The following is a 14,174-nucleotide window of genomic DNA, read 5'->3' as shown; positions in this document are numbered from 1 at the left end:
CAACAATTTAAAAGTACAATACAAATCAAATCAGCAAAGCAAGTTCGAATTCTGAGTTGGGTAGTTCATTTATAACTCAAATTAATTTTCATGGGAAAGTTATTTTTTTCTTAATTTAACTATTTGTAAAATATCAAAAGATGCAGGTATATTGACTGATAATCAATAAGTGGATAATTCAACGAATTAGAAAGATCATTAAATCATCTTTGAGCGAACTTGAACCCACTCATCTAAAGGTCATTATTGTATAGCATCGTTTCAAATTCTTTGCCTCCCCACGAGACAACTTTTTTAAAAAGAAAAATCAAAAGACAAAATATTATAATTTTGGATTTATGACATTTGTTTTATTATTTAAACAAATTGTGTGAAACACAAATAAATTTACCATATAAGAAATACATGTGTGAAGGTGAAAATTGTAAAAGGTTTTAAGATTTTTAATCGTTCAGAAATGAATTCATTAATTTGTTTTGAATTCTATTGATTTATTAACTGAGTTCTAACAAAATGCAATTATTTTCTTTTTGTGATGACCCTTTTCAGATCAATTTCGTGAAAGAAGTACATTGTTATTCCATCACCAACATGACACACCAAGTAAACAAGATAAAGAGGACAAAATTGAGTCTAAATTGCAAGAACTCTGCAAGAAAGCAACTGAAGATATTCGCCCTGAAGTTCCCGAAATGGTTAACCAACTGATTGAACACATGCGTCAAGTCGACCGAGATGTTCTTTCAAGAATTTATAAGAAAATCAACCAAAAATCCATCTGTGCAAACAAAGCTGATCGCATCAAGTAAGTAGGCGGCATTCTTAATTCACTCCCATCTTAGTCCATCTTTATATCATTTTTTTATAGTCGAGAACCAACTATAAATTTTGATCTCAGAGATAGACTAAGTATAAAGCAAATGGCATATGAAAAACACAAATTAATAAAGATGAGCAAATAACCACAGAATCAAAAAAATAATAACCAATGGTAACCAATGTGGAAAGTCCATGATTGCTTCCTGCATTGAAATTAACTTTTTGAAAGGAGCAAATATTATAATATTATGAAATGTAAGAATTTTAGATGATAGTTTCATTGTACAAATTATATGTAGCATAATAAGTTTTAGCTGGATTCTTTTTTTTTTCAAACTTTGCTTAATAACTTTCTTAGCTAAATGAGCTTTAAAGATTTGTCTTATATATACAAATAAACCTGTATTAATACTACTACTGCATTCAGTTTGGATGATTTACCTCTTTCATTTATTGTAAGCCTTTTTTCTATACGCATGCCAATAAAGACAGAGACAGATAGAATTATTATATAAACTAATGGACTTGTGGAAATTCTATAGTTAAGTAAGCATGTTTTGATTTTAATGTTCTTATTATATATTCTAATTTTAATCTATTTAGAAATTTGTCTCGGTTCTGAATACAAAACACAAATAATCAGCATACAATGAGAATTGAGACAATATTCTTAAATATGTGTTTACCCTTAAAAGAATTTAATTAAGAAAACATGTAACACAATGAGATGCAAAAACGGATAATTTAAAATATGTCTCTCGAAACTATGTAAAAAATAAAAGAATTATTAAAATATAGTTATTATGAATTTTAATTAAAATAGTAAAAAACAGCAGACGGTAGTGTGTAGGAGTTTCATGAATAATGTATGAATGGAATTATCAAGGGAGAAATTGTTTCATGATTGACAAATGACAAACAGAGGAAAGTCTTTTTGACAATTAAAACAATAATTGTAAATGATTGTGTGTTGTAAGAAATTAAAACGAAAGCAACAAAAAAATAGCCTTTGCGTTTTGAAACCGTAATTATCCCCTCAGAACGCTATTACAAAACATTCATTATTTCGACAACTCGCTACAAGCTGAACATTATCAAAATTGTTACTTCACACCATTGACATTGTAAATAAAATTTAATTTTAGTTTTAAAAATTTAAAGAACGTGTGAAACGTCTATGATTAATCAGAAGTGGCTACCAGGCTTTGACAATTTTTATTTAAAAAAGAGGAGAAAATATACAAACAAAATCAGACATCCAGGAGAGAAGCAAACGTGGATACATGGTAGAGTGAAAAAGAGATAGAGGTGAAAGAGAATGGTAGAATAGAGAGATATCCTACGCATATTAGAACTTGGTTGTGTCTACTATTAACATAATCACTAAAACATAAGAATGCAATATGAATAATGGAAAATAATGATACAAAAGACATTAGGTTTATAACTCTCAGAAATGCATTCTGGCTTGTCCCATAAAACACATGGTATATTGGTAAAAATATATTCTATGTGGGGAAGTTAGGAACCCATAGGGAAAAAAACGAGGTAATTGGTATAAATAATAAATAATAAAAAATAACGAAAGGTGAAAAAGAACAGCTATATGAATTAAATAAAGAATTCAATTCGGAATTCCTGAAAAATAATTGAATGCAACAGAAGAAATATGAAGAAACGTTGATAATATAACAACCACGATAAAAATAGCATGTAAATCACGGAAATATATACTGTCTTCCTTTACTTGTTGATGATGAGTTGCAAAGATTTTGAAAAATAAAGTTGGCGAATTGTTTACTATTGTCAAAAAAGTTTCAATATAAGATTTGTTCTTATAATATTTTATTAAAATACAAATATTTTATATCTTTTCACCAGACAATATTTCCATGATGCAATTCCCATGGTAGGAACTGAATCTTCGGTTGGTATGATCCAAGACCTCATCTCAAGGAAACACATCACCGGCAGTGAAGCTGAAATGTGGCTATTGTCTTTATCGTTCGTCCACAATCCTTCAAAAGAAATGGTTGCAGCTATCATGGTAAGACAAATATGAAGAGAAAAATATAATATAATAATTATTTTAATTTAAAATATAGCAAATTAAAATTTATTAGTTTAACTTTTTAATTATCATTTAAAAATAAATTTGTATTAATCAGTTTAAATAATTTCGGTTTTTTTGTGTTTTTTTCTTTTATTGTAGCCTTTATTAGATGAACACGATGTCTCTGGAAACATTCTCCTCGCCGTATCATCTTTGGCAAGCAGTTATTGCAATGAACGACCTGAATGTGGAAAAGATTCTGAAATTTCTACTCTCATCAGAAAACTGATGCATCTCACACACGATTGCAACGATCAGAATGTTGATGCCAGAAAAATCGTTTTTGCTCTTCGAGCACTTGGCAACATTGGTCATTCCCATGAAGCCGTGTCTCATTTGAGTCGTTGTTTCACTCGTCAAGATGTCAGTGATGAAATAAGAATTGCAGCTATGGATGCTTTCCGTAGAATTCCATGTGATGCTGTGGTAAGTGAATATTATTCTTGTTTTCTAGACACTTGAATAGAAAGATAATATTACAATCTTTAAGAAATTAAATAATCTCTAAAGTATACTTAAGCACACAAATAGTGAATCGCCAAATTTCATTGCTTGCATAAACATATTCAGTTAAATCTATTTCCTGTTCCTTTTCTATTTTCTTGCAGCGAACCGATTTGATGGGAGTATTCCGTGATGAATCTGAAGATTCTGAATTACGTATTAATGCCTACATTGGTCTTATGAAATGTCCAAGCAAAGATATTCTATCCGAAGTGCGCCAAGTGTTAGAAAAGGAAAAGTCCAATCAAGTTGGATCTTTTGTCTGGTCTCATTTGACAAACTTGATGGAAACTTCAGATCCACATATGCAGGATATCCGCAACATTGTCCAAGATGAAGAACTTAAGAAAGAATTCAACCTTGACCAAAGGAAATTCTCCAGGAATTACGAAGGATCATTCTTCTTTGATTCAATCAACACTGGTGCTAAAGTCGATAGCAATGTCATCTTTTCGCAGAAATCTTTCATTCCAAGATCGGCTAACTTAAACCTTACCATTGATTTATTTGGTCATGCCATCAACTTCCTAGAATTTGGCGGTAGAGTCCAAGGTGTGGAGAAAATTCTGGAAAACTTTTTTGGGCCGGGTGGAACTAACACGCCTGCTTTGAAGTCGCGAATCCCAATAAATGTAAGTAGAACAAAACTCTACTAAATCCGATCGAATCAGGTTCTATGATTTAGTAATGTTATTCAAATAATAACTTGTTTTTTTTATTCGTAGTCAAAGCTGAAAACAAAACTTTTTAATGACTTATATTAACTTTTGTTTATTTTTTATTCTTCACAAACAATTGCACACTTCATATATAATATAATCCCACTAAATGTAAGGAAAACAAAACTCTACTAAATCCGATAAAAACAAGTTTTATAATTTGGAAATGTTATTCAAATAAAATCTTATTTATTAACAACAAAAGGCGAAAACAAAACGTCTTAATTTACTTTCATTTTAATTATTAAAAAACAATTGTTATTTATTGACAGTTAAGATAAAAAACAAAGCCTTATTATTATTTATCTTTACTTTCATTTAATTTTATTTCTTCAAAAACAATTGTACTTCATAGATGTAAGAATTCAAAGTTTCTTGATATCAAAGATCAAATTTGATAAAAGAGTAAGAAATATTTATTTATTGCTCATTAGTTGAAATTAAAAACTTTGTAAGATGTTAATTGAAATAAAACGAAATTTAAGTTTACATATGTGTAAAGATTATGACAAAATGATAAGCTTTTATGTAGATGTAAGAATTCAAAGTTCCCTGAGATTTTGACAAAATGACAAGCTTTAATATTCAATTGTTTTTTTGTTTCCAGTTTGATAAACATATGGAATCGTTCCGTTCATCTGCTTTCCTCCGCGTATTTGGAAACGAGCTTCGTTATTGGGATGAGAAATCTTTGAGTGAATTGCAGTCTTCTCTTCAGAAACTGATGCGTATGCAAAGTTTGTCATTCAGCAAAACTATGGTGCTTCTCGATAGCCGCATGATTATTCCCACCTGCGTTGGTTTGCCACTCAACCTCACTATGTCTTCAACTGGAAGTATTTCTATTGATGCTAAGGCATCTCTTCAAACAGGAAAATTCCAAATGAATGTCGAATTGAAACCAAGGTAAATTCCTAAGACCATTCCCTTTTCTAATTAACTGGAAAGTAATAAATATTTGATGGAATATTCATTCGTATTGTACGTTTGATTTTTACAGTGCTTCAGTCCAAGTAAAAGGTGAAATGTCTGTGGATGCCCATGTGTCTCGTGCTGGCCTAAAAATGGTAACAGTTGCCCACACAAGCACTGGAGCCAGATTGGATATTGCTAACAACAAATTTGACTTGCAAATTCCCGAAAAAAAGATGGAAATTTTCAACTTGAAGTAAGTAAATTCTAAAAAGATTTCTGTATCAATTTTGTCTTGCATCAACTTTCACTTTTTATAAAATAAATAATTTATTCGGTTTAATCATAAATCTTTCTTTTAATTTGCAGGACTGATTTTTACATCATCCATCGTAATGCTGAGAGGAAACAGAAAATGATTGTTGATAATGTAAAGAAACACGAGATTTGCACAGGCAAATTGATGAAGCAAGTGACAGGTCTGACTTTCTGCCAAATCATCAAGTTTCCAAATGCTTCCCTTCACAACGAGGCTCCATTCTTTCCATTCACTGGTCCAGTTGTCTACGATCTTTATATGATGAACGAAGACGCTCCCAATGGATATCAAATTGAAGGATTCACCAAAGTAAGACAAGTTCCTAATGAAATTTCTTTTTATAAAAATTATTTCGAAAACTTTCATTTTTCTCTAGATTTCTGTCTTTACTTGTCTTCTATTACAAAAAAAATAACATAATTTTTTTCTCTGTTTTAATCTTTTAAGCAATCACCCTACTCTTTCTACATGGATACTCCAAATTCAAAAGTGTCCAGAAGAATTGCTATTGATACTGTTATGAAAAACAAAAATGAAGCACACATCACCTTTAAAGCTCCATGGAAAAACATCAAAATTGAAGGTTAGTCAATTTCTTGTGTGATCCTTTCTGTGTCTATTTCTATATGTACCCCTTCTCTCTTTTTCTCTTTCTCCCTTTTAGTTCTGGAGACAAAACCAATTTATTTAGTTCTTATGAAAATATATGAAACCCAAATTCTTGATAGAATATAGTGGAATTTTTTCAATTTTTAAATCATTTAAATCCTTCTCAAAGCATTTCTGTTAAATATTATTAAATTTCATGATGATTTCCAAAATTCATGGGCGAAATGTTTTCATTAAAAAACTTGATGAAATACGAATAAAGATTCACTTTATACCATTTTAATGTGTATTAATTCTTTCGAAATATCATTGGAGTAAATCAAAAATTCTGTATCTAAGTGAAGATTTCTTTTTCAATTGTAATTGTTTTAATTTATTAAAATTTCTTTTAAAACAGGTACAGTCATTAACATGAACAATATTAAGAAACTTACAGGAGAAGTGTCTATCAATGGTCGTACACCATATTCTTTGGAGGCTGAGATTGGCATGAAAAACACAAAAGGTCTGTGGAGTTTCACACCGAAATTTGGAATAAACATTCTACAGAAAAAGATGAAGTACGAAGGAAAAATCGAAATTAACCCGATGAAAACCTTGTTGATCGATATGTCTGCCATGGGATTTATTGCTAGTGATATCAACTTGAAAGGTAAGAAAACGATATCATCTTGAGTTCAATTTCTTTATTTCTGATTTTTTCAGAGAAATACAGATTTCCATTCATTTTATTGATTTATGTTATATTTTTATATTCTTTGTAAACAATAAACAATTTATATTTAAAACGTCATCTTGTGTATTATTTTATTTTACACAATTTAGTGTCTGGTGAAATTGTTCCAAAAGAAATTGGCTTCACCTCTCAACTGAGAATCGGAAAGAAAGAATATTATTTGGGTAGCCGTTTGGGCAGAATGGTATCAAAAACTGGATTCAAATACACACCATCTTTGAAGATTTCAATGCTAAATAAAGACATTGTGGAATTCACCAGTGAGATTGTCTACCAATCCAATAAGAAAATAAGTTTTGATTTCAAACTTAACAAAATCCTTCCAAAGACAATTGCTATGAACGGTAAGTGTCAAAATAATAAGTATGAATTAATTTAAATATCATTAAGTGATAAATTCAAATGAATTTTGATTGTTTTTAAAAATGATTTACTGCTAAGACATTATAAAATCTGTATTATAAAATCCATTTCAGCCATCGTCCTCATGAACGCTGGAAAAACGAAGACAAAACATATCCTGAGAGTTTTATTCAAATCGCCTCGTGGCAACTTCCGGATCATTGGAGACGTAGACAAAAAGAAAGCCGGAATAACGAGTCGTATTATTGGAAGCTACAATTTTGGAGCGAAATATTCTGATCGTCTTACATTGTCATGTAAAATCCGTGATCTTAGTGTCAAAAAGTCCGTGCGTTATATGGGAAATATGTAAGTATCATTATCATTAAGTATATAATTATAAGTACTTGTTTTCCAACGATTTTATTAATTAAATTTCTTTTGTAATATTTGCTTTGTGTTAAAAGTCAGCCTAATAAAAAAAATGTTTGAAGTAAAAACAGTAAATCTTCAATATATTCATTACATTGTTTTTGCAGTGGTTTGATAAGCAAGAAACAAGTCTTCTTGAACTTTAATCTGAAGGGTCAGTTGGCTAAGGCTGCGAACCATTTGGAAACGAAATTTGATCTTCATTATGGAAATCCAAAAATCAAAACAAACAACCTTAAATTCGCTTGTGTTCTGAACAGAGCCTTGAAGCCATTTAGTCACACTTATGATTATACCATGGCCATGCAACACCCAGGACAGGTAATATTACAATCTCTATTATGTAACTTTTATAAAACACTTCAAGAAAACCACAATCAAACATATTTTATTACTATTCAAAAAATGTATTCTTCAGATATTATATTCTTTTCATAGCATTTTCTTGAAATATAATCAGACATTTTCTATGAATTATTCTGCATTGCAACAAATCCATCAGCAAACTGAAAAGATCACTACAAACAAAACGCGAAATTTCATTTACGAAACATTCCTTTAAATTATAAAACTTTATTTTAGATGTTTGCAAATTGACTGAGCATAGAATAGTAACCTACTGTATACATATATCATTTGGCCTTATAATCATTCATTGCATAATTATTATAATATATGAGAATCAATTTTCCATTTTGTAACGTTTAATGTATAATATATAAATACTGTCTTTCTATTAAGCTTTCAATTTGATGTGATTGTGGTTTGCTAAATACCATTGTAATCTATGCAATCCACTATGCTGAGTTTGAATCTTATTGGATCTATAGTAGTCATTTCCATTCTTAAACTATTGTAAAATAATAAATACGCCATTTCTTCCAACAGAGGGTAAATAAAGTGACTTTGTTCAATTAATATAATGAGTGATAGACATTATAAAGTCACATCAAATAAGCTAAATATGTTAAATTTCTCGTCAAATTGATGAATCGAACCAACCTTTTACTCTCAGCTCTTTATATATTCTATTAGTTTAAAAAATATGATACGTTATAATAGGACGTTTCTCTTTTTTTGTAGAATCTGGACTACAAAATAGAGGCTAAGCATGTGCAATCTGCGAAATGGCCATTCAAGAAATTTGAAAATAACGTCATGATCCAACTTACCCCTGGAAAAGTTGTTCAAACAAAATTATCTTATAACATCGCTAAAGTAAAAGGCTTACCAACTTATGAAAGTGAGGTTGCGCTTTCTTATCCTGGCCGAGACATGAAAATGGCAAATAAATTGATGCAAGTCAATAAGAATACATATGAAAACCATTTTAATGTGCAATGGCAAAAAGGAAGGGAGGCAACTGTGCAAAGTACGTACACCAAAACTGGCAAAGATATTCATAATATTGAAAATATGCTGAGACTGCCTAACAAGAAAGAAGCTAAAGCCTCTGCCATGCTACAAGTGACCCGTGGGGCTTATAAAGCCAAACTGCACTTTTCTGCCGATAAAGAAATGATAACTCGTCAACAAATTAATTACATGGCCGAAGGTGGTGTTACTTATACTTTCAATGCTAAACAAATGTCCAGTGATGCCAATGTTGAATTGATGTGGACACCAAACAAGAAAATAGCAGCTAATGTCAATTTTGATTACATGAAAAGAAATTCTTTTAGTAGTCAACTTGCTTTTTCGACACCATTTGATGCAATGAAGACCTTTGATGGCAAAGTTAAATATATCTGGGCCAATGGTAAATATACATCCATGATGTCTATGTCTTGGAACAACGAAAATCAGCTGAAGCAAGAATTTTCCTTCGTTTATCCTGACTTTCACCTTTCATATGATGCATTTGCTCTTCTCAGTGGCAAGAAATCAGAAGTTAGTCTTTCAATGAAGTATTCAGATATGTCTTTAAATGGTAATCTCAAAGCTAGTCATAATAAAAATACAATTATTAATGTCATCCTTAAGTACACATCACCGAAATCTGGCAATGATGGTGAGCTTGGATTAGATTTTGATATTCTTGATTATAATGGCAAAATGAAAACCACTTTCAAATATGATAAACAAAGGGGAAAGGTCATGTCTAGTGGCGAGGGTAAATTTAACCTTCCACTGCAGCAACTCCGTCAAATCGGTGGTTCTTATAACTTGAAACATAACACCGATGTTTCATCCCTTGATATGAGTTTTTCCAGTTCATTAAGGAACTACAGAAACGGAAAAATGTCGTTTGAAATGAACAGAAACTTGCCCAAGATGCTCAAGACTACTATGGATCTAACACTTAATGGTAATCCAATGTTCAAGCTGAATACCAATTATGAAAGACAAAGAGATGATATCGATATGAAAGTTGAAATTACACCAGCCAATGGTAAAAAGATAACAGCTTCAGGAAATGTCAACTTTTCTGGTGACAGAAAAACAGCTAATGTTGAAATGAAATCCAGTTTTCTGCAGTTCTCTGCCGACGGTGCTTTCGAATGTCAAGGCACTCGATCTGTTGAAACTGAATTGAAACTGACACTCAACGGTAAGAACTTAATGATGAGGTCTAATTACAAGAAAGAAGGAACAACACACAAGGCAACTGGAACTTTAGGATTGCCAGATGGAAGATCATTGGAAATGGAAGGAAGTCTTGACTTGGAAAATATTGCTGCATCTTTGAAGACAATGACGCCAGATTTCCCTCAGCTGACCCAAATTGACATGGCTTTCTCTTTTAATGGTGATAAACGAATGTTTAGAAGTACAGCTTCTTTGAAAGTGATGCCTTATATCGACACGACTCAAGTAGAAATGAAATTCAACAAAAAACAATTTAGCATTGAAATGAAGTCAAAGTTTGAAAGCATGAAGCAAGCAAAGATAACAGTTACATATGACGGTGATTGGGTTCGATCTCAAAAAGTGAAATCCATCTTTCAATTAGATAATGAACAAATGTTCGAATTCGATATGGATTACAACTTTAATAGCATTCAGGATTTTGCTGTCAGTATGGAGGCACTTACATCTCACAGACGTTATAAAGAATTCCAATTTGATTTGAAGAACAAAGGTGCTATGAGGAATATGCAATCTAATTTGAAATTGAAACTGTCCAATGTTATCATGTTTGATGCAATGTTTCAGAATTCAAGAAGAGCCAGCAAACTATCACTTGATGGCCAAGTTTTGGATTTTGATGAATGGAAAAGCACATTTGAATTAAAAGGTGATCTCAATTTCATGACAGTAAGCAGCATCACAAGCATTGGTAAGCAAGAAGTTAACAAGATCGAATTCAGTCTTAAACAATATGGACGTATGATAAACGTCAAAGTAAACGGTCCAAATGCTGTCAACTTTGAGTTTAATATGAATCTTGATACAGAAACCATCATTTTCAACATGGCATCAACATTCACTATGAATGGCCGAGAAAAATATACGATTTCAGCATTGTACGAACATTTGTCTAAACTAGAAATCAAAACATCTATTCCATCATACAACGACGAATTGTTGGTAACTTTTTCAGGACCTTTGAAAGCTTTCAATATGCACACAAAATTCAGTCACAATGCTCAAGTTTACGAACTTATGCTTTCCAACAAAGAATATTATCGTCAGATGAAAGCAACTTTGAACACTCCATACTTCCAAGATACAGCATTGTTCAAGTTTGAAGGCGACCTCAGTAACATGAATATTTTGGCCAAAGTCATGCATAACAATGAGAGATTCCAACTGACTTTTTCTAACAGCGGTTATTATCAACAAATTGATGCAAATTTAGACACTCCGTACTTTCAACCAATTCTTACATTTTCTTTACTTGGAAATGCAAGAAAGTTTAACTTTGAATTTACGATGCAATTTGACAAACACACTTATGAAATGAAAGCATCCAATGAAGATTACTTCCAAAAAATGAACTTCCTTCTAAACACACCATTTTTGAACATGGACTTCCAATTCGAAGGTGACTTGGACAACACCAAAGGAACATTCACTATCCTGTATGGTAATAGAAAATACGAATTAACATTTTCCAACAAGGACTTTTTCCAAGTTTGCTCTCTCACCTTAACTATTCCAAAGCATGTAATAAAAGTCAATGGTAACCTAAATCTTAAGATGAAAGCAACAAGTGGTGACTTTACTATTATGTACAACAAGAAAAAGGTGTCTTTATCAGGAAATTACAAAGATCTCGGTCGTAAGAGGATCATCAAAGTCGATTTGAACACACCTTATTTTAAGGATTCTCTCTCAGCTACTGTGTCGGGAAAACCCAAGAAGTTCAACGCTGAAGTGAAATTACTTCATGAAGGTGACACATACGAACTGACAATCTCAAATAAGAATTTTTACGAGATGATCGATTTAAATATCTATGCTCCAGGAATTGAAGCGAAATTGGATTTTGAAGGAGAGTTGAAAAAGTTCAAATCTTTTGTTAGCGTCAAGATTATGAATGACATGTACAGTTTCGGATTATCCAATGATAATTACATCAGAAATATCCAGATGGAAATGACCAGTCCACAAACTGGAAAGGTCATGTTTGACTACGATCTTCAAGGTAATCTCAATAATTTTAAGCTGACTTCTCAATTTTCTTACAAGAAAAACATGTATGAAATCAACATAGTGAGAGATATCAAAACAGGAGAACATCGAATGATAATTTCCGGTCCACAAATCAATATCAATGGTCACTTCAATGGCGATCTTAAAAGCTTTTCTTTCAATGCCAATATTGTTCTCAAAAATGAAAAATATGAAATAATGGCTTCCACGAAAAACTATTTCCGTGAAATCTCTGCCAAAATGGCTACTCCACAATTTGGAGAACAAAGTTTATCAGTAAAAATCAATGGAGAACTGAGCGATTTTAACGGATTCATTGAAATCAAGAACAACAATGACGTGTATAGAAGTGACTTCTCATTGGCCAATAACGAATTCCGTCTTTCCTTACCAAAATTGCTGCAGAAGCTTCAGATGAAATTGAATGGCAACTGGAAAAACTTTGATTTTGTCATGCAACTAATCGACTATAATGGTGAAAGAATTGAAATTAATGCCAGCAACAAGAACTTTAAAGAACTAAAAGCACATGCAACTATTCCTCAATTGAAGGATATTGATTTGTTGGTTAAAACAAGTGGTAACCTAAGAAACGGTGAAGCGATGATGAAAATGTCTTATGGTGAAAACATGTTTGAAAACGAAATTGAAATTAGTTTCGATGGTAGACAAGCAAGTTTCAAACTTGAACCTCATTACAATATTTTTGGTCGATCTGGGAAATCAAAACTGAACGTTGATCTCATGTTTGACGATCAATCCTACAAATATGAATTTGAAGGCGACATTGAGGGAACTCAAGTTAACTCTATGGCTTCGATAAAGATCTCTTCGGAAGTGAGTGTTTTGATGACACTTAACATTCCAACATTTGATTCAAGTGAAATGAAATTGCGTATTGTTTCTGAAGGGTTTCAGAAGACCGATATGATGCTTAACTTGAAATCTCCCTGGACTGGAATGACAAAGATCTTCTATGAACACAATGGTGAAATGGGAAAATTGTTTAGCACTAAAGGATACGTAGAACAAGATAACAACAGATTGGCTAGTTATCTTCTAGACATCTATTTTGCTAAAGACTATAGTTTCGATTTTAAATGTGACTATAACAGTTTTCAACATAAACTTGAAATCAAAGGAGACTTAAAATTTCAAGGATTGAAAACTCTAGCAACCCTAAGTGCCATTACCCCATTCCGACGTGTCAAAGAATTCTTTATTGCAGTGCAAACAAAAATGCTACGTGATGGACCCAGTGTCGAATTAGATATGAAAATTCCAAATCAACAGTACAGCTTGAATATCGACCTAAGCAAAGGCAATTTTTATAGTTTGTTAAATGTGAATATGGATAAAAGAAACAAGGATAAACAATACCAATTTCAAACATCTTACAAGAATACTGATCAACGTGCTGATGTTTCTCGTAGCTTAAACATTAAAACTGTCTTTCCTGAAAGAACAGTCTCTTTCGATTCCCGCTTTGAGAATACACAAGATGATATGGTTATATCCAGCCATCTAACGTGGGACGAGTCTCAAGATAAAAAAATCGGATTTGAATTGATGTTACAAAAGGGAAGAGAAAATGAAGCTAAACTCAGAATGATTACTCCACGCCGAACGATTGAATTATTTGGCAAAGTTGAAGTCAATGGAAATCATTGTTCCACAATGGGTCATATTATGATGGACATCAATAATCAAGCTCAAAAGATTGACATCAAAGCAGATATTACAACATCAAGTGACAGGGCAGATATCGATCTCACCATTAAATTCCCCAACCAGAAAAAGGTGAATCAATCTTGTTTTTCCTCATTCAATAATAATAATAATAATAATAATAATAATAATAATAACAATAACAATAACAACAACAACAACAATAATAATAATAACAACAACAACAACAACAACAACAACAACAACAACAACAACAACAACAACAATAATAATAATAATAATAATAATAATAAGCATTTGGATATCGATATTCCTAATCTAAATTAAAGACTGATAATTCGATTCTATTTAGTAGAATTTTTTCTTACTTTTGTTAAAATA

General features: G+C 31.6%; 2 protein-coding genes across 2 annotated transcripts in view; one reads left to right on the top strand and one right to left on the bottom strand.

Annotated features, from left to right (window-relative positions):
* The window catches only part of LOC145301289 (uncharacterized), a 539,758-nt gene that overhangs the window by 498,586 nt on the left and 26,998 nt on the right, over positions 1 to 14,174 (bottom strand). The window lies entirely within an intron of this gene.
* The window catches only part of LOC145301241 (uncharacterized), a 30,800-nt gene that overhangs the window by 7,293 nt on the left and 9,333 nt on the right, over positions 1 to 14,174 (top strand). The window contains exons 7-19 of the mRNA XM_080144560.1: positions 550 to 805; positions 2,701 to 2,866; positions 3,032 to 3,358; positions 3,541 to 4,068; positions 4,763 to 5,061; positions 5,156 to 5,323; positions 5,437 to 5,695; positions 5,834 to 5,969; positions 6,393 to 6,647; positions 6,821 to 7,075; positions 7,208 to 7,442; positions 7,613 to 7,826; positions 8,589 to 13,904. Of these exons, the coding sequence (XP_080000686.1) occupies positions 550 to 805; positions 2,701 to 2,866; positions 3,032 to 3,358; positions 3,541 to 4,068; positions 4,763 to 5,061; positions 5,156 to 5,323; positions 5,437 to 5,695; positions 5,834 to 5,969; positions 6,393 to 6,647; positions 6,821 to 7,075; positions 7,208 to 7,442; positions 7,613 to 7,826; positions 8,589 to 13,904 (8,414 nt within the window). The remainder of the gene's footprint in view (positions 1 to 549; positions 806 to 2,700; positions 2,867 to 3,031; positions 3,359 to 3,540; positions 4,069 to 4,762; positions 5,062 to 5,155; positions 5,324 to 5,436; positions 5,696 to 5,833; positions 5,970 to 6,392; positions 6,648 to 6,820; positions 7,076 to 7,207; positions 7,443 to 7,612; positions 7,827 to 8,588; positions 13,905 to 14,174) is intronic.

The sequence above is a fragment of the Euprymna scolopes genome, chromosome 2, assembly GCF_053919585.1.
Source record: "Euprymna scolopes isolate OS-2025 chromosome 2, ASM5391958v1, whole genome shotgun sequence".
Lineage (NCBI taxonomy): Eukaryota > Metazoa > Mollusca > Cephalopoda > Sepiida > Sepiolidae > Euprymna > Euprymna scolopes.
The sequence above is the reverse complement of the archived record's forward strand: the minus strand, read 5'-3'. Positions and strand labels throughout refer to the sequence as shown.